The sequence below is a fragment of the Rhizophagus irregularis genome, chromosome 6 (assembly GCF_026210795.1).
Source record: "Rhizophagus irregularis chromosome 6, complete sequence".
In the NCBI taxonomy this organism is placed as follows: Eukaryota; Fungi; Glomeromycota; class Glomeromycetes; order Glomerales; family Glomeraceae; genus Rhizophagus; species Rhizophagus irregularis.
The window spans coordinates 1,450,744-1,474,693 of NC_089434.1; the positions used below are offsets into that span (position 1 = coordinate 1,450,744).

General features: G+C 28.0%; 4 protein-coding genes across 4 annotated transcripts; 3 read left to right on the top strand and 1 right to left on the bottom strand.

The window, feature by feature from the left end:
* Window positions 1-1,125: 1,125 nt before the first annotated feature.
* Window positions 1,126-1,470, bottom strand: OCT59_026068 (uncharacterized protein; the record flags this gene model as incomplete). Its single annotated transcript, XM_025329762.2, has 1 exon — window positions 1,126-1,470. The coding sequence occupies one exon, from the start codon at window positions 1,468-1,470 to the stop codon at window positions 1,126-1,128; it is 345 nt and encodes a 114-aa protein (XP_025164307.2).
* Window positions 1,471-3,583: 2,113 nt separating this feature from the next.
* Window positions 3,584-4,122, top strand: OCT59_026069 (uncharacterized protein; the record flags this gene model as incomplete). The annotated part of the gene is made up of 2 exons (XM_025329030.1): window positions 3,584-3,770; window positions 3,872-4,122. The coding sequence occupies 2 exons, from the start codon at window positions 3,584-3,586 to the stop codon at window positions 4,120-4,122; spliced, it is 438 nt and encodes a 145-aa protein (XP_025164308.1).
* A 3,955-nt stretch (window positions 4,123-8,077) lies between these two features.
* OCT59_026070 (uncharacterized protein) lies at window positions 8,078-9,267 on the top strand (the record flags this gene model as incomplete). Its single annotated transcript, XM_066142920.1, has 2 exons — window positions 8,078-8,299; window positions 8,509-9,267. The coding sequence occupies 2 exons, from the start codon at window positions 8,078-8,080 to the stop codon at window positions 9,265-9,267; spliced, it is 981 nt and encodes a 326-aa protein (XP_065992492.1).
* A 4,361-nt stretch (window positions 9,268-13,628) lies between these two features.
* OCT59_026071 (uncharacterized protein) lies at window positions 13,629-15,036 on the top strand (the record flags this gene model as incomplete). Its single annotated transcript, XM_066142921.1, has 7 exons — window positions 13,629-13,884; window positions 14,148-14,357; window positions 14,425-14,508; window positions 14,585-14,620; window positions 14,688-14,720; window positions 14,791-14,890; window positions 14,967-15,036. The coding sequence occupies 7 exons, from the start codon at window positions 13,629-13,631 to the stop codon at window positions 15,034-15,036; spliced, it is 789 nt and encodes a 262-aa protein (XP_065992493.1).
* Window positions 15,037-23,950: the final 8,914 nt, after the last annotated feature.

Genomic DNA, 23,950 nt, shown 5'->3' on the forward strand with positions numbered 1-23,950 from the left:
CATAATGCAAATTATATAAAGTCAATACAAACATTACACAAACATGGTTAATTTCATTTTTCTAGATATTTCTTTCAATTGTATATATTTTATTTTTTTGCAATATAATTATCAAGTAAATAATGTAAGTCGTCGGGCTGGTAGTGTAGTCACTACGTTCCTCCACCTCGGCCACGGCCTCGCAGTACCTACATCCCCCCTCCGTGGGGTAGGGAATCCCCTATATCTGTCACCATCTGTCATTAACATCTGTCATATAATAATATACTAAAAAAGAATGAAATAAGGGAAAAGAGAGGAAAATACGATAGAATCAGAGGGGTATGACAGATATGACGGATATGACAGATGTTTCAGAAAAATCGGGAGAGGATACTCCCAGAAAAAAGTTTTGATTTTACCCCCCAGATCTGTCATTCTGTCATAGATCTGTCATATGATCAGGATTCAGTCTATTCATCTGTCGGAAGCAGTGAGATAGCAAACCGAGTAAACAGGTAGGTTAATAGCCCCTAGAAGGTCTGTAAAGCCACAGAGAGATAACCGGGTAGGAGCACGGATTCTTGGAAAAAATATATTCGGCAATTGAAGATTAGGTAACTATAAGTAACATACAATGATAAACTTACATGCCGCCACTTCTCTTGCCGAAGACCTCGGGCTTGATCTTGTAGACATCTATGGAATCCGTAAATGGATCCAAATTCAGGCATCACCCCTCAATGACCCGGACATAGTAGCAGAGATGGTCAGAAACCTTCCGGTTAAAGAATTCAGAAAACATCTCAAGATTAACAGACTCTGGTACAACGGTTGTAAAGCCGAGTTGTGGAAGCGGCATAAAGAAGCTGAGGAGGCATACGACAGGGCGGTAAACCACTACAGGGAAGCTAATGATCCTGCAGAGTCATATTTTTTGTCCAGATTTTTACAAGGATTGATGACTATGTAACCATATCATCAGGTATCCTTACATTTTTCAACAAGGATTGATGACCATGTAACTTCATCATCAGGCATTCATGAATTCTTAACATAAACTAATAAATTTTTGAATGTTCTATCTAGTACTCTTTCAAAATTTTGTCTAATCACTAGTTTGAACTGATGAGATAGCAAATCAAGTTAATCCTCTTTACCAGGTTTCCCTAAAGAAATTCTTGTTGGCTTTGGACTATGTAATAATGCAGAAAGCCAGCAAAATGATTTATCATCTCTTATTCTATTATTAGCAAAAAGCCATTGTAACATATTATTTCCTTCTTTAAATTCCTCAATATCAAGTGGACATGATCTCAATAGTAATAAAAGTTGATTCATATATAATCTAGCCGTTTCTTTATCCTCTTCAGTCTGTTCTAAATCTGCTATTGTAGGATCATATGTAAATTGTGAAGTTTTAGAACTAGCAGTTGAAAGTGGAATACTATGAATACTTGATTTACTAGACAAAGCAGTATGTTGAGACATTGTCTCCTCAAGATCTCGAACAGATTTTTTGGTTGAAGCAGTATGTTGAGATAATGTTTCTTGAAGGTTTTGAACAGATTTTTTAGTTGAAGCAGTGTGTTGAGACATTGTTTCCTCAAGATCCTGTATTTTACTTTGTGCTGCTTCCTGCTGATTTGATAAATCTGTTATATCACCTGACACTCCCTTAATATCCATTGATGTATTTTTTAATTGCCAAGAAATTGCTCGCATTTGTGAAGCAAGCTCATCTATAGTTGCTTTAAGCTCTTCTACAGATGATGTACCACCATACTTTAGATTGTTTGGAAGGTTATTTCCAACTTCTGAAGGTTCTGGAATAGTTTCCGGATAGCTAATTACTTCAATAATTTTAGGTATACATGGAATTCTGCGATTCAGATGAGTGTTTCTATCTCGAGTACTTTTAAAATTATCTTTTCCACATTTAGGACATGGAGGCAACATAATGAATAATATTACAACCACTCAGTAAAGGTAAAGTGTTCATTTCTGATGTGTATGTTCAAATGGACGAATGGATGGATGGATAGAATCCTGAACATTATTGTACAAATGGCCAGATGAACAAATGGATGCCATTCCATCTAATGCTATATTTTTAACGTATAAATGGATGGATGGATGGAATCCTGAACATTGTTGTACAAATCAAATGGATGGAATCCTGAACATTATTGTACAAATGGCCAGATGAACAAATGGATGCCATTCCATCTAATACACATTAGAAATTATTAGAGAACATTCAAAAATTTATTAGTTTATGTTAAGAATTCATGAATGCCTGATGATGAAGTTACATGGTCATCAATCCTTGTTGAAAAATGTAAGGATACCTGATGATATGGTTACATAGTCATCAATCCTTGTAAAAATCTGGACAAAAAATATGACTCTGCAGGATCATTAGCTTCCCTGTAGTGGTTTACCGCCCTGTCGTATGCCTCCTCAGCTTCTTTATGCCGCTTCCACAACTCGGCTTTACAACCGTTGTACCAGAGTCTGTTAATCTTGAGATGTTTTCTGAATTCTTTAACCGGAAGGTTTCTGACCATCTCTGCTACTATGTCCGGGTCATTGAGGGGTGATGCCTGAATTTGGATCCATTTACGGATTCCATAGATGTCTACAAGATCAAGCCCGAGGTCTTCGGCAAGAGAAGTGGCGGCATGTAAGTTTATCATTGTATGTTACTTATAGTTACCTAATCTTCAATTGCCGAATATATTTTTTCCAAGAATCCGTGCTCCTACCCGGTTATCTCTCTGTGGCTTTACAGACCTTCTAGGGGCTATTAACCTACCTGTTTACTCGGTTTGCTATCTCACTGCTTCCGACAGATGAATAGACTGAATCCTGATCATATGACAGATCTATGACAGAATGACAGATCTGGGGGGTAAAATCAAAACTTTTTTCTGGGAGTATCCTCTCCCGATTTTTCTGAAACATCTGTCATATCCGTCATATCTGTCATACCCCTCTGATTCTATCGTATTTTCCTCTCTTTTCCCTTATTTCATTCTTTTTTAGTATATTATTATATGACAGATGTTAATGACAGATGGTGACAGATATAGGGGATTCCCTACCCCACGGAGGGGGGATGTAGGTACTGCGAGGCCGTGGCCGAGGTGGAGGAACGTAGTGACTACACTACCAGCCCGACGACTGTAACGAATAACGATATTGGAAATTTAAAAGATCACTCACCTTAATATTTTTATTAAAGTCATATCCAAGTTTGGAAAAGAACTTCATGCGTGCCATCAACGCTCATGTGATATTAAAAATTACATATTACGTACGTTGTGACACAGTGTTGTAAATTCAAGGTCATTTAACTTTTTTGAATGACCTAGGCCATTTCGTTATGATCACGTGATAAATTTACTACTGATTACGTAATTAGGCATTTTCAAGTCATTTCGAGGTCATTTGCAAACGGGAAAAGCACGTGCTAGTTGGTGATCGATCAAAAGATATAAAATGATGACATTCAGCTTTAATATTTTTTTTTTTTTCCCTAACAAAACTTTATTAATAACATAGCTTTAATATTTTACCAAGTTGAAATCAAAAAATCAAAATGTCTCAACCTAATTTTAAAGTTATATCTGATCCACTTAATGCGTTAGCTACGGAAGTCCCCAATTTACCAAACATACCCATATTTTCTGTCATGGAAGGTTTGGAAAGAATAGCTAAAAGGGTTGATCAAACTTCTCAAAGAAACGACGAAATCTCTTTAAGATTTAACCGCGTCCTCACTGCTTGTATGTATATTATTTTTGGTCTCTAGTATAAAAAAAAATGTTAATGTTCTGTTTAACTGCTCATTTTTAAAATTTTTAATTAATGTTACTTTTATTTTTAGACGAACAGCGCATGATAGCGCGTGCTGTCAATTCAACAATCCGCAACTCTCAAGCAACGATTGAACCTCTCTTAACAAATGATGGTAACCTTCCTGAAGATTTTCCTCGTAACTTTTTGGAAATAGAGGGTGCATCTGAAGACACGATCAAAAAGCTTCTTTTTGTGTATGGTCAACCAACTGACGGTGACGTAACTATCTGCAAACGACGTTTGGTAGGGTATTTGGGAATTATAGCCCTTTATGTTTGAAGTAAAAAGAGCTTCAAATTTAACAAAGTTTCTGGACAAGTATAAGTATTATAAAACACGAATAAAATAAAAAAAGGGAAATCATTTGCAGAGATCAATTATGGAAAAAAAGAAGGATATCTTTTAGAAGATCAACTTCTTGTTGATTATCATAATAATGTTTATATAAAATGTACAATATCTGTAGTAATAGGCTAATTAGTATTGCTTAATAAAAATTATTAAATTCTATATTGCAAATATATTTGTATTTTTTATTTATGGCTCTAACAGTTTCACATATATAAATTATTTCGCTTAGAAAATTGTTGGATAATAAATAAAATCATAAACTTGACCTTTTGCCTTTTTCTCGTCAACTTTACTATTCATCATGAAGTCTTTAACCATAATTAAAAATTCTTTAGTGTATAATACCAGCTTAAATCTCGAGATCTTCCGCACCACAGGATTTTTGATATAAGCAAATGATATTGAGGTAAAGGAATTTTCTGAGTCACAGTCCTGAATAGATGAAGATGTGTCGTTACAGGCTTATAGCTGACGCCGGTATATATTTCTTGAATCAAACGTTGCCCTTAGCAACAACCTCTTCGTTTTTTCATCCATGGCACAATATTTTGGGAAATCAGGATGCCTCTGGATCTATAGAAGTAGGGTTACATTGTTCTGCAATAAGCCTGTCTCCCACTTCCTCTGCCTTATATCTCTTTATTTTGTTGCGATTTTAACACTCTCTTTCACTAGATGCTTTTAATATTGTCTCATAATAATTATCATCACTGCTGAAGCAAAAGTACTTAGTTGAAATTTTAAATGTAAGTTATTTGACTCCTTCTTGTAATTTATGAAGTAGCTGACAAATACTTTAACATCATAACTTCATCTTTAAATTCTATTCCCTAGTGAATTAGTTGGTGAAATTGCTTTCAAATTCATATTTCCCATAAATTTTTGAAGCTATATCATAAGTGATATTGTTTTTTATGATATTTGCATATATAAATTTATTCCCTCATTTCTTTGGTAACACCTTATTAACCAACCCAATATATAAATATATATAAATAAGCAAGATCAAATTGACTTATTCTGGCTAAATAGTAAACAAAGCAGAAAAAAAGAGAATCAGTTAATGAATAGAAAAAAAATGAGAAAATGTTTTCAGATTTGAAAAATATTTATCAGTGAGGGTTGGATTATGATGATGATACTAATGAGTTGATTATCTTGAGACACTTAACTAATTGGAAAATTGTCATTGTCTCTAAACTTTGATATTGGTCCCATTTCCTCCCACAAGTTTGTTTAGAAACATCTTTAGATGGTTGAGCTCAAGAAAGTTTTATATTATTCAAAATCATAAACTGCAACTTTTAACTTTTTTATGAAAGAAAAGCTTCTTAGGGTTTGAGACAATAAAATCTTTAATGTCAATTTTAGGACTATTAATAAATTTATGTCAAATGATAACCATGTAAATATCATTACGTCTTCATTGCGTCTAAAAGCAAACAATTTAATAATATAGTACTTTCATTTTGATGAAGAGATGATAGTTTTTAAAAGTACTATAAGAGTTTTTTGAAGGTATGTATAAACTTTTACAAACCTTTTTGAATATATTATGATTAGTAATAAGATAGACTCTTGATAGAAGCTTATAATGGTGAAATACAGTAAATGATATAAACAAAATTAATAGACGTATTAAAAAAATAATTTATCAGTAAATTTTTTTTTTCTTGTTACGGAAAGAATTCACGAGAAAAAAATTGTTCCCATAATAAGTTTAATTTATTAATGCTTATTTAATTTATTTGTGATGATTTAAAAATATAAAATAGAAACAATATTATTTATTTTTATTACAAATATTCGAGTATAAATTTAACAGTGTTAAACATAACGAGAAGTTATTTCGCTAATAATCTTATAATTATTGATCAAAAATCAAAATACAACAATTCATCACTATTTGATACTAAAAGAAAACTTGAATAATTTATTTTTAGTTCAACAGCATGTATTTTACAATTATTATACAATATTAAAATCTCAGAAACATATATCTGGTTATAACATATGTTTTCAATGTATAGAATATTTATAATCATTACAGCCGGTAAACTGAATGGGACTATAATTTAAATCCAATCGCTATACCGTTATAAAAAATTAAAGTAACTTACATTTTGCTTTAATCCTTCACTATGACATTAATTTCAACTTGCACAAAGTGTAATTTTTATTTTACTATATTTATATTTAATATGACAAAAGAGAAAGCGGATTGTAAATTGTGTTCTCTAAAAGAAGTAATCCATTAATTTATTCGTTTACATGTTTATGAAATTTCATGGGTTGCCATTTCGATATCAAATATGTTACATATATTGCGCATAATATACATACAAAACATGGATTCCTTTGTTTACCTAATATATATCCAGTTTTGAATTTTTATTTGTGGTTTAAGATTATCTATCGTTTATAAATTTACATACGGTAATATATTGAATTACATAATTTAAAACAATAAAAAGATATTATTGGGCGTTTTTTATAAAACTAGTAACGATTTTGTTGATCATTTGTTGATCATTTATTTTTAAATTTATTATAAATTTTGTCACGAGATTTTCTATGGAAATCATTTCTCAATTTGTTATTAAAACACCTGCTGAATTGCCTCGAAATTGAAAATCATTTCTCTTTTTATAAAAAAATTTCCTTTTTGGTAAAAAACTCTCAAATTAATCTTATATAACTTTATATGTAAATGACAATGACAATGACAATGACAATGACAATGACAATGTCAATGTCAATGTCAATGTCAATGTCAATGACAATGACAATGAAAAAAACTTCTAATGCCAACTTTTCGCAAAAACTCTTCCTGTGCCACTGAAAATACCTGTTAAATTGAGACATCATTTAATATTTGCATGTTTTCATTTGTTTGCTGATCAATTTCGCTATTATAATATTATTTACTGTTGTAGCATTTTCGCTATAATTTAAAAAATTTTTAAATAATTTTAACAAAAAACGTTTTATCGTTAATTAATAAATTATAGTTTTTCAATTTAATTTTTAAAATGTTAATTTCAAAATAATACATGTATTATGACAATTTCTCTCTATAAAAAAAATAAAATAAATAAAATAAATAATAAGTAGAGGTTAGAACCATCCAAAAAAACCTTAACCAGTTAATATGAAAAATATTTAAAATTTTTTTTTACTTAAAATTGTACCAATTTTCGATTTTACTAACGCTAATACATTTAGTTGAAAAAAGACTATTTGAATCACTACCATTATTAATAAATAGGAAAAAATTCGGTATTAAATTTTGAGTTTGGAAACATATAACTGAATTACTAAGTCTCTGGGCAGCATTAAGTAAATCTGATCAGAATTACTGATATATTTATGGTCAAAACAGTTTTAACCAGTTAATCCTGCTAATAAGATCCTTGTGTTAATTAAATTTTGACAATAATTTGTCTTATGGATTATAAAATTTTGATATTTAACACTTTTGGGATTATAGAATTTGATTATGAGGATAATGCACCATTGGAATTTTAATGGATGAGTTCCCTTCAGTGTACAAAAAGTTTTAGAAAAATTCCGAAAATCTTCTGAAAAATACTACAATCTGCAGTAAAATGTCCAAAATTATTCAAGATTTAAAAAATTTACCAGATTTTTCAAAAACCTTTTAGAAAATCTGGCAAAATTGAGTAGATTTTACGCTGGCCCCCTTTCTTGAAGTGATACAATTAATTATGATAATCAAGTTTTTTCATCTTGTACTTTACCAATTATATAAAAATCTGTAATGCTTTATTCACATTTATAGATAGTTTGCAGGTGTTTTTTTCTCTACACTCAAAATAATATAAAATCTTTCAATTTTTTTTTATCAAAAAAATTAAAAAAAATGACCGCTACTCTGTCAGTTATCGCACTTGTAGTATGTTTAAGAGAATCCTCTCACACAGCATTTGGGGACGCTATCTATCATGAGAAAGTTTCCAATGAAAATCCTGTTTTTGGATTCAAACAGTTTTCAAACGCGCTGCACGATTATAATGAGGCGTTTAAAGAAGGGGACTTAGTCCATTTTGGTGGAAAGTTCACTATTGATGACAATAAATTAATGGTAAGTAATTTTTGTATGTATCTAAGGAATAATGACATATAATAATTTTAATAATAATTTTATAATTTACTTAATAATAATAATTATAAAAATGATAATAATCTAATAATAATAATTATAAAAATTTATAAAAATGATAATAATTTAAATAATTTTTTTAATATTAATTACAAATATAATATTTTCATTTGTCTTTTTCATATAAACAGCTCTTAGTTGAAGCGGCATGTGTGCTAGAACCTCAATTAGGACGTAATGGAGAACGTTTGAAATGGGAACCTGAAAAAATTCCATCAACAAAGCCGTTCGTTCATATCACTACTTCTGCTTGTGAACCATTGTCAACATCAAATAATATGAATTTTGTTAAAACCAAATCGTTGATTTATTCACCATTTCATTCTGCTGCACGTTACATTAATTTTGAGATTGGATATTCAAGTGAATCAAAATGGCTTGAATATCTTTCTGATAAATGGAGTAAATTTGCCAATTTTTTCGTCGCTGGATTTCTTGAGGCAATTTATACAGACGGATCAACAACATACGTACAGATAGATGCAAAGTTGATCGATTATGATGTTCGATTTCGTACTTCAACTTCAAGTAACAATTACCAACCCTCACCACAAAGATCAACCACCAACGCATTTGCTCAAAGGAGGAATAAATCAACTCCTAATTCACCAGTAAAAACACATATTACCCCAAAATCGGATTCAAATACCACAGAAATAGAAAATGCATATGAAGAAGAAAGTGATAATGATTCAGACAAAGAAGATACAGTAGGAACAAATCAATCTCCTATAGACCTGGTTATGATAGATGATAATACGCCTATTAATGCTAATAAAACTAAAAAACGCCAATTATCTGATTTGTGTGATGGTGAAATTGATCAACCTATTAAACCGAAAAGAAGTTATAATAAAAAAGGAGGTCGTGGAGGACGCGGAAAGAAATAAAAATTATTTTGCGTATTATACAAATAATAAGAAAATATGTCAAAAATCATTTCCATAAATTATAGAAATTAAATCTTAAAGAAATTAGTAACAGAAAATTTAGTATTATTCACAAGGATCCACATTTTTTTGTTAAAAAAATATTTTTTTTCTATAATAATTTGTTTCACTTCTTTTAAAAAAAGAATATACATATATTTTCTTATATATAATAAAAACATAAAATTTATGATCTGAAATTATGATATAATGGTTTAATTTTATTAAAAAAAATAAATCTTTTTATAACGAGTGATTTCGTAACTAATTAATGTACACGTTAACATAATTATTTATGCTACACATAAATCTAATCTAAATTTATCAAAAAATTTTCTTAATACTGCTTAATACAGGTTAGAATTTTTGCCAATTTACTTTTAATTTATTCATAATTTTAATATTATTTTACAATTTTACAATTGTAATAGCAGGAGATATAATTTGGCCTATCGGTCATATATGTAATACGTATTACCAATTTAAATATAGGATTTCCGATTTTAATATTGCAACATGTGATCACGTATTACGGTTATTAACAAAGAATTTTTTTATTTTTTCAGCTGATTATTTTTTTGTCTTTTCGTTTACAAAAACCTAATAAAATAGAAGTAAAATTTTATTTTTTTTCCTTAAATATAAACAAACACATTTAAATTAAATAACTCAGAATTTAAATATAAACAAATATTATAGTTTGTTTACACATATTTCAAATTATGGTTTGAGCATTTTGGCCAAAGTAAATCTTGCTCTTTAATTGAAAGTAGTTCAGCAAGTTTGAAGCTGTTAAGATATTAATCTACATGAAAGCACAGTTAATATTTTTGGAGTTATTTACATTTTTACATAATAGTACTAAGTTACAAAATTTTTTTTACCTTCAGAGCGTATTTTGGGCAGTTTAGTCAAAGTATATCAACTTCTTATATTAATTGAAAGTTTTTTGGCGGGTCAAAATCTGCTTGGATATTAATTTTCATGAAGGTACAGTTAATACTTGAAGAGTTATTCACGTTTTTCACAATGGAATTTTATTTTTTCTATTTTATCACTTTAGAGCGTATTTTCGGCACTTTAGTCAAAGTAAATCGACTTCTTATATTAATTGAAAGTTGTTCAGCGAGTAATAATCTGTTCGAATATTGGTTTTCATGAAGGTACAGTTAATACTTGAAGAGTTATTCACGTTTTTCACAACGGTACTCATTCACGAATTTTATTTTTTCCGTTTTGTCACTTCAGAGCGTATTTTGAGCACTTTAGACAAAGTAAATTGACTTCTTATATTAATTGAATGTTGTTCAGCAGGTGATAATCTACTTGGATATTAATTTTCACGAAGGTACAGTTAATACTTGAAGAATTATTCACGTTTTTCACAACACGAATTTTATTTTTTCCGTTTTGTCACTTCAGAGCGTATTTTGAGCATTTTAGTCAAAGTAAATTGACTTCTTATATTAATTGAAAGTTTTTCAGTGGGTCATAATCTGCTTGGATATTAATTTTCATGAAGGTACAGTTAATACTTGAAGGGTTATTCACGTTTTTCACAACGATACTCATTCACGAATTTTATTTTTTCCGTTTTGTCACTTCAGAGCGTATTTTGAGCATTTTAGTCAAAGTAAATTGACTTCTTATATTAATTGAAAGTTTTTCAGTGGGTCATAATCTGCTTGGATATTAATTTTCATGAAGGTACAGTTAATACTTGAAGGGTTATTCACGTTTTTCACAACGGTACTCATTCATGAATTTTATTTTTTCTGTTTTGTCACTTCAGAACGTATTTTGAACATTTTGGTCAAAGGAAATCGACTTCTTTTATTAATTAAAAGTTGTTTAGCAGTCAAAATCCAATTTTCATGAAAATGCAGTGGAGTAATTTATATTTTTTATGATCATACTATACTGAATTGCAAATAAATTTACATTCTTTAATGTATTTTTAAAATTTAAATTTTTATTTAATATTACTTAATAAATAAGGTTGCTTGCCGAAACTAGAGGGTTTCGGCAATACTTTCTATATGATTTAATTAGAGTTTCAGCATTTAAACAATTTATAAGAATAAAGACAATATGATTTTTTGTATGTAAATATTTATTTTATAATATTTAATATTAAACTAATAAAATATACGATTAAAAATATAATAAAAATTAAAATTATCTTCTATGTGGGGACCTGCTTCTACCTCTTCTTCTATCTCTACTTCTGTCCCGTCTTCTATCTCTACTTCTGTCCCATCTTCTATCTCTACCTCTATCTCGTCTTCTATCTCTACTTCTTGATCTACTTCTTGATCGAGACCTTGATCGAGACCTAGATCGCGACCTTCTTCTTTCCCTTCGCAATCTATATTCATATTGACGTCGATCATGCGCAGCATGCCGCCGTCGATACTCTCGTCTAAACAGATCTAAAATCCAATAAAAATATTAATGAATTGAATGAATTGCCTAAATAAAATTAATTTAAAATAATAATTAATAATAATTACCGGTTTGTAACCAGAATTCATCATTCATATCGGCAAAACACGCTCTATCGAAACTATTTGGGCTTGTAATAGGAATGCCGTCATCATTATTATTTATTATTCTACTGAGGTTTTCATAACCTCGTTTGAGGGCATTCCATTTTGTATAGCACTGCCTGGGTGTCGCTGCAAATCCCGTTGCAGCGAACACCCTATTTGCTATTATTGTCCATGCATTAACATGGTAGCGGTTTGCAATTCTTTCGAATTGCTGATGTAAGTTTCTTCGCTCCGCAATTAACTGCCTAGCAGCATTAATCGTCCATTGGAATACTGGTGGTGGCGGTGGAACAAAAGGTACTAATGCTGCCATTTTTTATTTTTTATGATTTTTTTGTAACTTGAAAATTAAATACAATTTGAAAATTAAAATACAATTTGGTTTTGAATTGCGAAAAAAAAATTCAAATTTCATAATATTTATAATAATTTTAAAATTCGTTATAATGTTTAAAACATGAACTGATGAACATAATAACATTCTACATAATTAAAGTATTTGTAACAAAATAAACACAGTTTTGATTCTAATGTAATAAATTTAATTAACGCAGTTCTAAATTTTTTTTTGTAATGCAGTTCTTAAAATTTATTGATCTAATGTAATAAATTTAATTAACGAAGTCCTTAAAACTTATTGATTCTAATATAATATGCTTATCCTTATTCCTTAATTAAATTGCACTATTTTTAAAATATAATATGCTTATCCTTATTCCTTAATTAAATTGCAATGTTTTAAAATATAATATAAAATTACAATTGCCTGCATTGCCTGCATAATTATATGTTAACTGGACTTTGATCGCGAATATTTTGCCCTGCATAATTACATCATTTATTTCCTAAATAGTATCATTATTTAAATCACATGATATTAGAATTAATTCTCATTGGATTAACTATTGTAATTATTTCTCATTATTATTATTCCTCACTATCATCATAATTATCGTCATTAACACTTTTATTAATAGAAAATTTAAAAACAAATTTTTATAGTGATAAAAAAATTATTAAAAATACTAAATAAATAAAAGAATTACAATGATGGAAAAAAAAATGACTGACTGAAAAAGGAATAATATTCATTTAAAAAAAATTTGTAATTACAAAAACTGAAAATAACTGGATAGCTGCATCAGGACCCCGAACAATACATATAAAGGTCACATTAAAATCAAAATTTTTTACTATGATCAATAAGCAAATGATTTTGGATTCTATCTCGCCAATTATAAGTGATCTACCTACTACTAATTTGTGATACTACAGACATCCCTCGCGCTCAAATTTTGTGTTCTTACAAATCTCTCCTTATAAATTCATTTGATAGATTTCTATTATTGGGACTTTAAAAGTTCCTTTCATTATTTTACATAATTTACAATTATAGGTTAAATTATTGAAATCAGTATCTTAATTTTTAAAATTAAATAATCCTAATTATTTCTAAAAATAAATTAATGGTCGCGACTTATTAATTTTATTATTTTAACTCCTTAAATTAACTTATCGAGTATTACTATTTTTAGACTATTTTCCTTTGTTCTGAAAATAATTTTTCTGATATGATTTTCCTTTTCCAGAATTTTCCCTCATGTAACATTTATCCTTTTATTTGTTTTGCTAATTTTTACATGTTTACGCGTCACATCTCTTCATTATATAAGTATCTTCATTTTTCCTTCCTTTCTTGTTTTTACTTAATATTTTTCAAAATTTTCCTTCACTACACCTTTACTACACATCTATTTGTTCCTTCTCAAAATGGTTGCCACTAGGAAATTTACCACCACTTCTGCTTTAATTGCTGCTCATCCTTCTACTACTGCTGCTCGTCCTTCTACTACTGCTGCTCGTCCTTCTACTGCTGCTCGTCCTTCTACTGCTGCTCGTCCTTCTACTACTGCTGCTGCATCAAATAAGAAACGCTGTCGACGTTCTGCCACCTCTAACCGAAAATCTAAAAATCGCTTGAAGGCTTTGAAAGCTGCCAGAAAACCAAAGGTTCAACTTCTTGAAGGTGGGTATTGTACGCAAGGTTTACTAAATGATCTTAAAAGAGGTTGCCTGCAGACAGTATATTCGTATTCTCAGGGCATGGTTCTTGACGGTTCATTACCTGTAGACGGAGTATTCATATTCCCAGTGTCCAGTTCTTAAAAGGATTTTACCTTCTGCAGATCTTTTCTAAACTATCGACTTTATCCACTTAGTTCTCGAACTAACTATCCAATTATTATCATATACACATATATACATATATTTTTTTTTAATTTAATTCAGAGGAACTTGAAAGTTGTTGTCGTCATCTTAATCATATTCAGAAACAACTTAATGAGGCACAAGACTCCCTTCATGACAGTATTCAACTAAGGTCTCAGCTGGAAGATGATCTGACTATTGCACGATCAAAAATATTAGACCTTGAAGATGAATTAACGAAGCAGCGAAAAGAACAGAGAATGTTGGGTAAAAAGTATATGGAACTAAAAGGTATATTTCAATATTATATCTTTCAACTGTTATTATATATTATTTCTTTAATTAAAAATTTTATTAGAAGAGAATTATACCATTAAAACTCGTCAACTTCGTTCTCATTCTACTACTCCCGCTACTCCTATACCATCACAACTGACTAAAAGTAAATCTAAAAAGAAAGTAAAATTTGCCACTTGATTTCTGTATTTTGGAAAGGCTTTTATTTCTTCTTTTTTTAGGTTTATGGATGATTCTTGGACAATTATTCATGGTAGGTTTATTTGTGTGGGTGTTAATGGTGACGTTATTAAACTACATTAACATCCCTTTTTTTATTTTTAGATTCCCAGATAATTTTAAACAACATTCTTCATGGTAGATCCTTTGCATGGTGTTTAATGGTGTATTGTTTAATAATATTAATGCCTTTTTTTATTTTTTTTAGATTTTTGGATGGTGTCAATAAATTTTTTGGATAATTATGTGATGGTTTTAATGGTAGTACTAACCCCATTATTTACTTTGTTTTCTAGGATTTTATTATGGTACGTAGGTTTTTTATTAAATTGGGTGATAATGGTGCTATTAAACAAAACTAATAATGCCTTCTTATTTTTGTAGCATTTTTTGGATAGGAAACGCAAATGACATTAGACGCGATGAGATATCAAAGACATCTGAGACGTATTAGAAGTTTTTTGTTGGAATCGAACCAACTGGAAAAATGTTCCAAACCATTAACAACATTTATAGTTTAGAAAGATAAAATATTAATGTAATACATATAATAAATATCTAGTTTTAAGCAAATAAAATAAATAAATGATGTTTATTAATAAATAATAATATACAATACACATAAAAATCAGTAAAATATCGGGATATATCAGGATATATTATCAATGAAATATTGTATTTTGATAATATACGGCAATAATTGAAAGTGCGAAAATTATTAGTACTCCATAAGTATTGCTCCGATTACTATGAAAATTTACGTGCAGGTAGATTCGACATCGCCGAACAACATTACTTAAACTTGAAAAGGCGATTACATTTGACTAAAATGCATTCCGAGCGTACCGACGTTAGTAAAAAAATAAAAAAATAAAGTAATATTATTGTGAAAAATACAATTTTTTTTATGAGTATGATGTCTAATTTTATGAGAATTAGATGTAATAAGTTCAATAATGTATTTGAAAACAAATTATCAGTTTAAAAATTTATTTTATAAAAATTTTTGAACGTGTGAAATTTAATTTTATTTTTTATATATAAAAAATTACTCCTGTTACGCAAATCTATATATGACTATTCATTTCTAATTTATTTGCTACGCAAATACAAATATGACGTTATGGAAATTTTACCCCTAAATACGCAAAATTCTATATGACTTAATAAAAAATTTTATATGATGAATAAGCAAATTTTTTTGTCACCGTTCATTCCAAAAGGATGGGAATAGAAAAATTATTATTAATACAACTGAGTTTTTTTGTAAAAAAAGTGATTAAAATTTCATTAACTGGAAAAATTATATTAGCAATAAAGAATTGTGTACATATGAACATATGACCTGACCGCTAATCAAATAACATGGACAGATCATGTTACATAATTCAAATTATTTATACAGACAGTATGACAGAATATTTCTCGGTTTACACAATTTTTTAAAAAGCTATCAATCGGCCGGTAAGTTGTACAACCGATACCAAAACTGCATATATATATAGTAAATAAATAATATTAAATTAATATTAATAATAAATAAATATTGCACATAATTATAATTTATTTATTAAATATATTAAATAATTCACTCAGTTTATACAATTATCGATCAGCCAGTAAGTTATATGGCCAATACCAAAACTGTGGTTTTTAATATATATATATAGTTAATAAATAATATTAATTATTTATCAATATATTAAATAATTTTAGATATAACAGCTAAGTCATATATATAGCGAATAATAATTGCATTAATTACATGATAAATAAAATGAATAATCACGTATTTTACATTATTTTTAGGAAAAAACTGGTAATTAATTACCAGAATTACAAATAAGAAAAATAAGATAATAAAATCCATGTATTACATAACACATATGATCTTCGGGAATCGGATATTTTGGCAGGTTTCGGCCTATCTTAAGATTCGGCCTAATTTTGAAGTTTCAGTCAAAATTACAAATTTCAGCCAAAATTTTGGATTTCTGGAATTTTATTGGTTAAATCCTTTCACAATTTAAAAATAGGGTTTTAGTAAAAGACCCTTTATTTTGGTATATTAACACTGAAATGTAATTAAAATTCTTACATTAATAAATACATTTTTAATTTTTTCATATAATATAAAACTATGAGTTTTACTGTTAATCATTGGAGAGTTGAAGTATCAGATAATGATTCTGAATCTTATTTGAACTCAGAACATGAAAATTTTGATAGTTCATTATTTTCAAGTTATGCAGTTCGTCAACAAGCTAATGCAGATCATTCTCGAATTCCAATTCAACCATCTTTGTCTTCTGCAAACATCACCTTTAGAGCTTATTTTCCATCCTGGCAACCTTCTATAAAATTGTGTAACTTACAAGATCGGTTTAATACAACTATTCTTACTCAATATCCATGTGTTCCATGTAGTTATTGTTCTCGTTTACAGTATCCAACAAAGGCAAAGTGGGAACTATATGATAGAACATTTAAATATCCTTTAGAAGAAGCTTATTCAAATAATCCACAAATCACATTAGTTTTTCATACTGATGATTCTCAACCTGCACGTATAGCAACATGTTCTTCTTGTTATAATTCTAATAATCATCTTAAAATACCAATTCCTGATCCTATACCTGATGAAATTCAAAGTGTGCCTTTATATCATCGAATTTATCTCTCACCTATTCATCTTAGTTGTTCATTAGGCCGAGTTCCAAATAGCAATGCTTACACAAACTATCGTCACTTAACTGGAACCTTTAACTACTCAAAAAATATTAATGCACTTGCATTATATTCTGGTACCATTGGTGCTATACTAAATAATAATCAATCAAATTCATGGTATCATTCTTCACTTGATAATGCAGCAAGATGGTTACGAGATCATAATCCTTATTTTAAACCATATCAAACTTTAATTAATCGTGGAACATGGGATGGGGCACCAATTATCTTTCCAAATGCCTCACTTAGTAATACTTCTCAAAATCAAGACCAACCATTATTTAACATTAATTCACGTCCTTCTGCTGTAATACTACCTCCCTATGAACTTGATGCAGAAATTCATAATGAAGATTACCATTATAATCGATTAATGGCAGGATTTTTAACTGATCCATATAATAAAAAATTACCAATATCTTTTTATGATAAAAATATTGAACCACTTTTATTTCCTGACCTTTTTCCATATGGAAAAGGATTTTATATAAATGATGAAAATACAAATCGGCGATTTACAGATAGTTTAGGTAATTATGCAAAATCTTTACTACTTTGTCCTGATCCCAGATGGAGATTATCTTGGTATTGGCCTCATTATATTTATTTAACAATTGAAAAATTAAGAAATCACCAAAATAGAAATCGAATTTTAAATCAATATAATACTTCACTATCACATCAATTAACAACAGCAGATTTAATTACCAATAGTATTTATACTGGACGTCCAATAATTAATGAAAAAAATACAACAACTATACCTTCTTATATTAGAACAGGAGATTCTTATTTTCGCCAAAAAGAACATCATATTAATACTATGGTTCAAGGATTTGGTTTACCACAAATTTTTTATACTATGACTATGGCTGAAAATCATTGGTCACATTTAAAAAATATTTTATTAAAAACTGATAACAAAGATCCCCTTCCTTCTAATCGTCCATTTCATACCTACTTGCATTATCATCATCGTTTAGCATCAATGCATCAATATCTTTGGAAAAATCCAAATTTAACTGATTGGGGTAACTGGTTACATCATTTTGAACGTGATGAATTTCAAAATCGTGGAGCAATTCATACACATGGTATAGCTTATTTATCTAAATCAATTTCTGAATTAATTGATTCTAATGTAATTAGAGCAGATATGCCAGATCCCAATTCTGAACCAGAATTATATGAATTGGTTAAAAAACATCAAATTCATACTTGTGATTCACGTTGTGGAGGTCCAGCTCCATCTGGTTCACGTTGCAAAAAAGGTTTTCCTCAACCATATTCAGATACTACACATGAAGATCCTAATTCCTTAAGATATATTTATCGTCGTACTAAAGAAGAAGATTTATATGTTATTCCATATCATGCACCAACATTATTTTTATGGAATGGTCATATTAATTTTCAATATGTAACAACACATCAATTTGCAAAATATATGACTAAGTATGTTACAAAATCTGAACCATCAGAATATTTTGATATTTCTGAACCTGATGCATTTCGAAAACATATTTTAGCAAGACGTCTTGGATCAATGGAATTAATGATTCTTTTACTTGGATATTCAATATGTCGATCATCAATTGCTGTTGAATTTCTTCCTTCTATTCCTCCTGAAATAAGAACTAAATCTATAAAACCACTTTATTTATTACAACAAGAAGAACAATTATCTCCCTATTGGGATGATGCCATTGATAAATATTTTGATCGTCCATCTGATAATGAATTTGATAGTATGACATATCCTTTTTATCATCGCAATTATACTATACAAAAAAGTCAGCCAAAAAATGGAATATATTATATAGATAAAAAAAACTGCTTTGTAAGAAAAAGACAAAAAGAAATTCTTGTACGTTTTCAACATTTAACAATTCAGCAATCAGAATCATTTTATTATCAACAATTACTACTTAGATTACCTGTTAGAAGTGAAACTGATTTAAAAAGCTTATATCAAACTTATAAAGCTCATTTTGAAGCTAAATATCCTACTGAATATTCATTAACTTTAAATTTTGTACAAAATTCAATGCAATCTAATATTCAAAGATATACAAATAATTATCAAAATTTAGTTAATAATTTGATATCTTCATTGCATGTAAACTTACAAGAAATTATTGGAAATCAGTTAAATAATTTGTTACGTCAACCTATTCGCTCTTTAAATCTCTCATCTATGCTACTTTCTGAAGATCAATACAAAATAATGAATATACTTACAAATAGTTGGGGAGAAAGATTACATTCTAAACATCCTTATTTTTTTCTAACTGGTTCAGCAGGTACTGGTAAATCTTTTATGATACATCTAATTAAAAATTTTTTAGCTGATAAAAAAACTGAATATTTATTGATGGCTCCTACTGGTGTTGCTGCACAAAATGTAAATGGAAAAACTATACATTCAGCACTATATATTAGAAATACTCAAACCTATTTTGAAACATTATCTCATTATAATAATCAACAATTTGAAAAACTTAGCCAGATTAAAGCTATTATAATTGAAGAAGTATCAATGGTATCATCAATTCTTTTATCTTTTATTAGTTCATTATTTGCAAAAATTAACAAATCACCAGTACCTTTTGGTGGAATTCCAACTTTACTAATTGGAGATATTGCTCAACTTCCACCTGTAAGTGGTAAACAAGTTTTTTATGCTCCAGAATGGCAAGAATTTTTCCCACTTTTTCTTACAACTTCTCATCGCCAACAAGATAGATCATTTTATAATATATTAGAAGAAATGCGAATAGGAAATATAAGTTCAGAAACAAGAAGATTAATTGATGAAAAAGTGCAATCATATCAAAGTAACAATGAAATGTCAACTGATACTACCTATATTTTTGGATTTCGTCATAGTGCAGATTCAATTAATAATTTAATCTGTGGTTATCTTCCTATTTTTAAAGATATCTCCTCTGGATTTTTAATTTCTACAGCTATTGATTATGTTAATGAAAAAGAATGTATACCAAAAGAATATGATAAACAATTTAGACATTATACTAATTTACCATCTGAATTAATAATAAGAGAAGGAGCAAGAGTAATGTTTCTAACTAACAAATTATTTAATGAACAACTTTGTAATGGATCAATTGGTGTGGTAACTAAATTAATAAATGAAAATCAAGTAGAAGTGGCATTTCCAATAAATAATGGGATAAATCAAGTTATAGTAGAAAAAATTACAACTTATTTTAACTTACATGGAGCTTCAGCACAACGAACACAATTTCCACTTCAAAATGCATTTGCTCTAACTGTACACAAGACACAAGGCCTTACATTACCCCATGTAACTGTATCATTGGATGAACAAATGTTTGCTCATGGGCAATCTTATGTAGCAATAAGTCGTGCCACATCTTGGGAAAATCTAGAAATCCAATCTTTTGATCCAAATGCAATAAAAGTAGATGATGCAATGTTGTCAGAATTAAATAGATTACAGGAGAAGTTCAATACAATGTATTTATCATAATAGCATCCAATCTAATTTTTTTAAATCACTATACTTAACATTATCATCATATCTAATATTTTACTAAAATTAATACAAACTATTATATTTATATTTATCTTTATATTATTATCACTTAACATGTTACAGGATCAATTCATTTTGATCATTAAATATAATATTTCTTTAATAAAACTAATAAACTCAAAATAAACCATAAAATTTATTATTTGATAAAAATACAAAATACAAATCAACTTTTTAATATAAACCCTATTATATTACTTAAAATATATATAAATAATTACTGAATAATGCAATAATTATATTATAACTCACTAACAATACCAAATTACCCTAGTTAATTAATAAAATTTTACTTGCATTATATAATTTTTTTTTTTTTTGGAATAATAAAATTTTTCAACCTTCATTTATAATTCATTTAATAGTTTGCTAAACTCGTGTACAGTATATAATTGCAACAATCGGCCGAAACTAAAATTCGCCGTTTATCATTTAATTCCAGTCAAGTCGACAATCACTAGACTCTAGTGTATGAGATTGAAATAGTTACAAACAAATAATAAGACATTTATTTAATATTTAAACTTATTCAACGATTGTTAATTAATAAAATTTAAAAGTAATTTCCTACGCTTAAAATAGTTTTGATAGCAACTGAGAAGATTAATAATATTAGTTTCCATATTAAAAATAGACACAGCAGAAACAAAATTTTACCATTTAATTATTGTGAAATTGGAAAAGTATTCAAATTGCTTTCCGCTTTATTTGTCTATTGCAAATTAATTTTCCTTCTCAAATATTTTATATAATCTTTCAATTCGCGCTTTAACTAAATCCGAAATAAAATTACAAGAATATCTAAGTACGTTAGATCTCCTATCAAATAGGAGCCGAATGAGATTATCATCAATATATCTAATGTTCTAGTTGAAAGCCAGAAGAATAATTCTGATTAGCTTTTCCCTCACTTTTATCTAAAAAATAATAAAATGATAACAATGACAATACAAGGAGAGAAAATAACAGAAAAGATATAAATTTTGTCTATTAAATATTATCATTTTAATGATTCACTTATCTAATCCATTTTTTTTGATACTCTTTACCAAGGAAAATAGATGTCTGATGATAAAATAAGATTTAACAGCTTTGACGATTGTGATATCTAGGGTTATTATTGAGTAATAGTATATATATTTTATACTCATTAAAAGCTTAATCATGCGATACTTAATCAAACACATTTTAAAGAATAATAAAAAATTTTGAATTTAATTTTCTTACAAAAATTCTTTGTGCAGAAAATGATTCAATTTAATCAAAAATCATACTATAAATGAAATGGGAGTAAAAATATTAACACAAAAGTTCTCTTAGGAATTGACATCGAACAATCTTAGTGAATCTATTAAGGATAACTAAAAATTCAATATGATAATTATGCTTAAATCAAACTTGCTATTCTGCTATACTAATCTCATTATCATGCAATAGATACGCTATATCACCTGAATCACCTGATGTAACCTTTTATTTAATTCTACTTAAAACTCTTATTATTTCAAATTAAATTTGTAGTATTTATTATTAGCCGAATAATTAAAGTTTGTATTTAACAAATTTTATTTTAGCAATTCAGTTGCTAAAAGCTCATCGGTGAGATTACATATTTAACCTTAGTGATGTTAGTACATCGACTTATTATTTAAAGAAAAATCACATACAGTCAGTATAATATTGTTAATTATAAACACATAGATCACAATCACTAATTCCCTATTCTCGATTTCTCGTCCTGAATAGAAATTAATTGGCCGCAGTTTCAGATCATGTGATACTATGAACCAAGTTCATGACCCTCACGTTTTATATTTTGGAAAAAAGTGGAATTACATGAATTTGTCGCTATGTTTACTACGTCATTGACGAAATGCTGAAATGTCACTTAATTGTTAATTCTATTTGTTCATAATCAATGTTTCTAATAATATGAAGATAATTTTTAACGTTCTATTAACAAAAAATGTAATATAAATCAAACTACTGTATTTGATACATAAATATAATCGTACAATTTAATTTCCGTATCTACCAAAGTAATTATAAGCGGAGTGATAAAATTAAATAAATAATTGACAAATAATCGACAAAATTGTGATAAAGTAAAAATGAATGATAATCATTTCATTGGTGCTTAGTAATTACCTAAGATGAAATGATTAATCAGTTACTGCGATTTTGTAATAATTGATCTACATTCCAGTTTGTTTGTCATATATGCAATGATGCAATGCTTGTACTTGTAATCAACGCTTTTGCACATAATGTATTTTGCATAAATATTATTACATTTATTCATACTAATAAAGGCGCTCAATAATAAAAAAAAAGAAATAAATAAATAAAAATATTTACTTTATCTTTTCCAGTTGGGGAGAATTTGAGAATTTTGATATAGTAATGGACCAATGTATTGAAGGTAGCTGAAATATTTTTTTATTTATAAACAATTCATGTTTAATATCTTATATAATTCAACTAATTACATTCTTTATTTAAATAACTAGATTGTAAGTAACTATATATAATTTACAGTAAATGCTTTTATATTATCTTTATATTTAACTAATTAATAATTAATAATACTACAGGGTGTAAGTTATATGATATCTATATTTGTATTATTTATATAATTTAAACTTAATTTCTTTATTTAAAAAATTATTTCGTAGATGGTAAGTTATTTATTTAATTCTATTATTACTTAATGTTATAATATTTACATATAATTTAAACTATCTAATTTCTTTATTTAAAAAATTATTAAATAATATAGCGAGTAAGTTATTTATTTAATTCTATTATTACTTATTGTTATAATATTTACATATAATTTAAACTATCTAATTTCTTTATTTAAAAAATTATTAAATAATATAGCGAGTAAGTTATTTATTTAATTCTATTATTACTTATTGTTATAATATTTACATATAATTTAAACTATCTAATTTCTTTATTTAAAAAATTATTAAATAATATAGCGAGTAAGTTATTTATTTAATTCTATTATTACTTATTGTTATAATATTTACATATAATTTAAACTATCTAA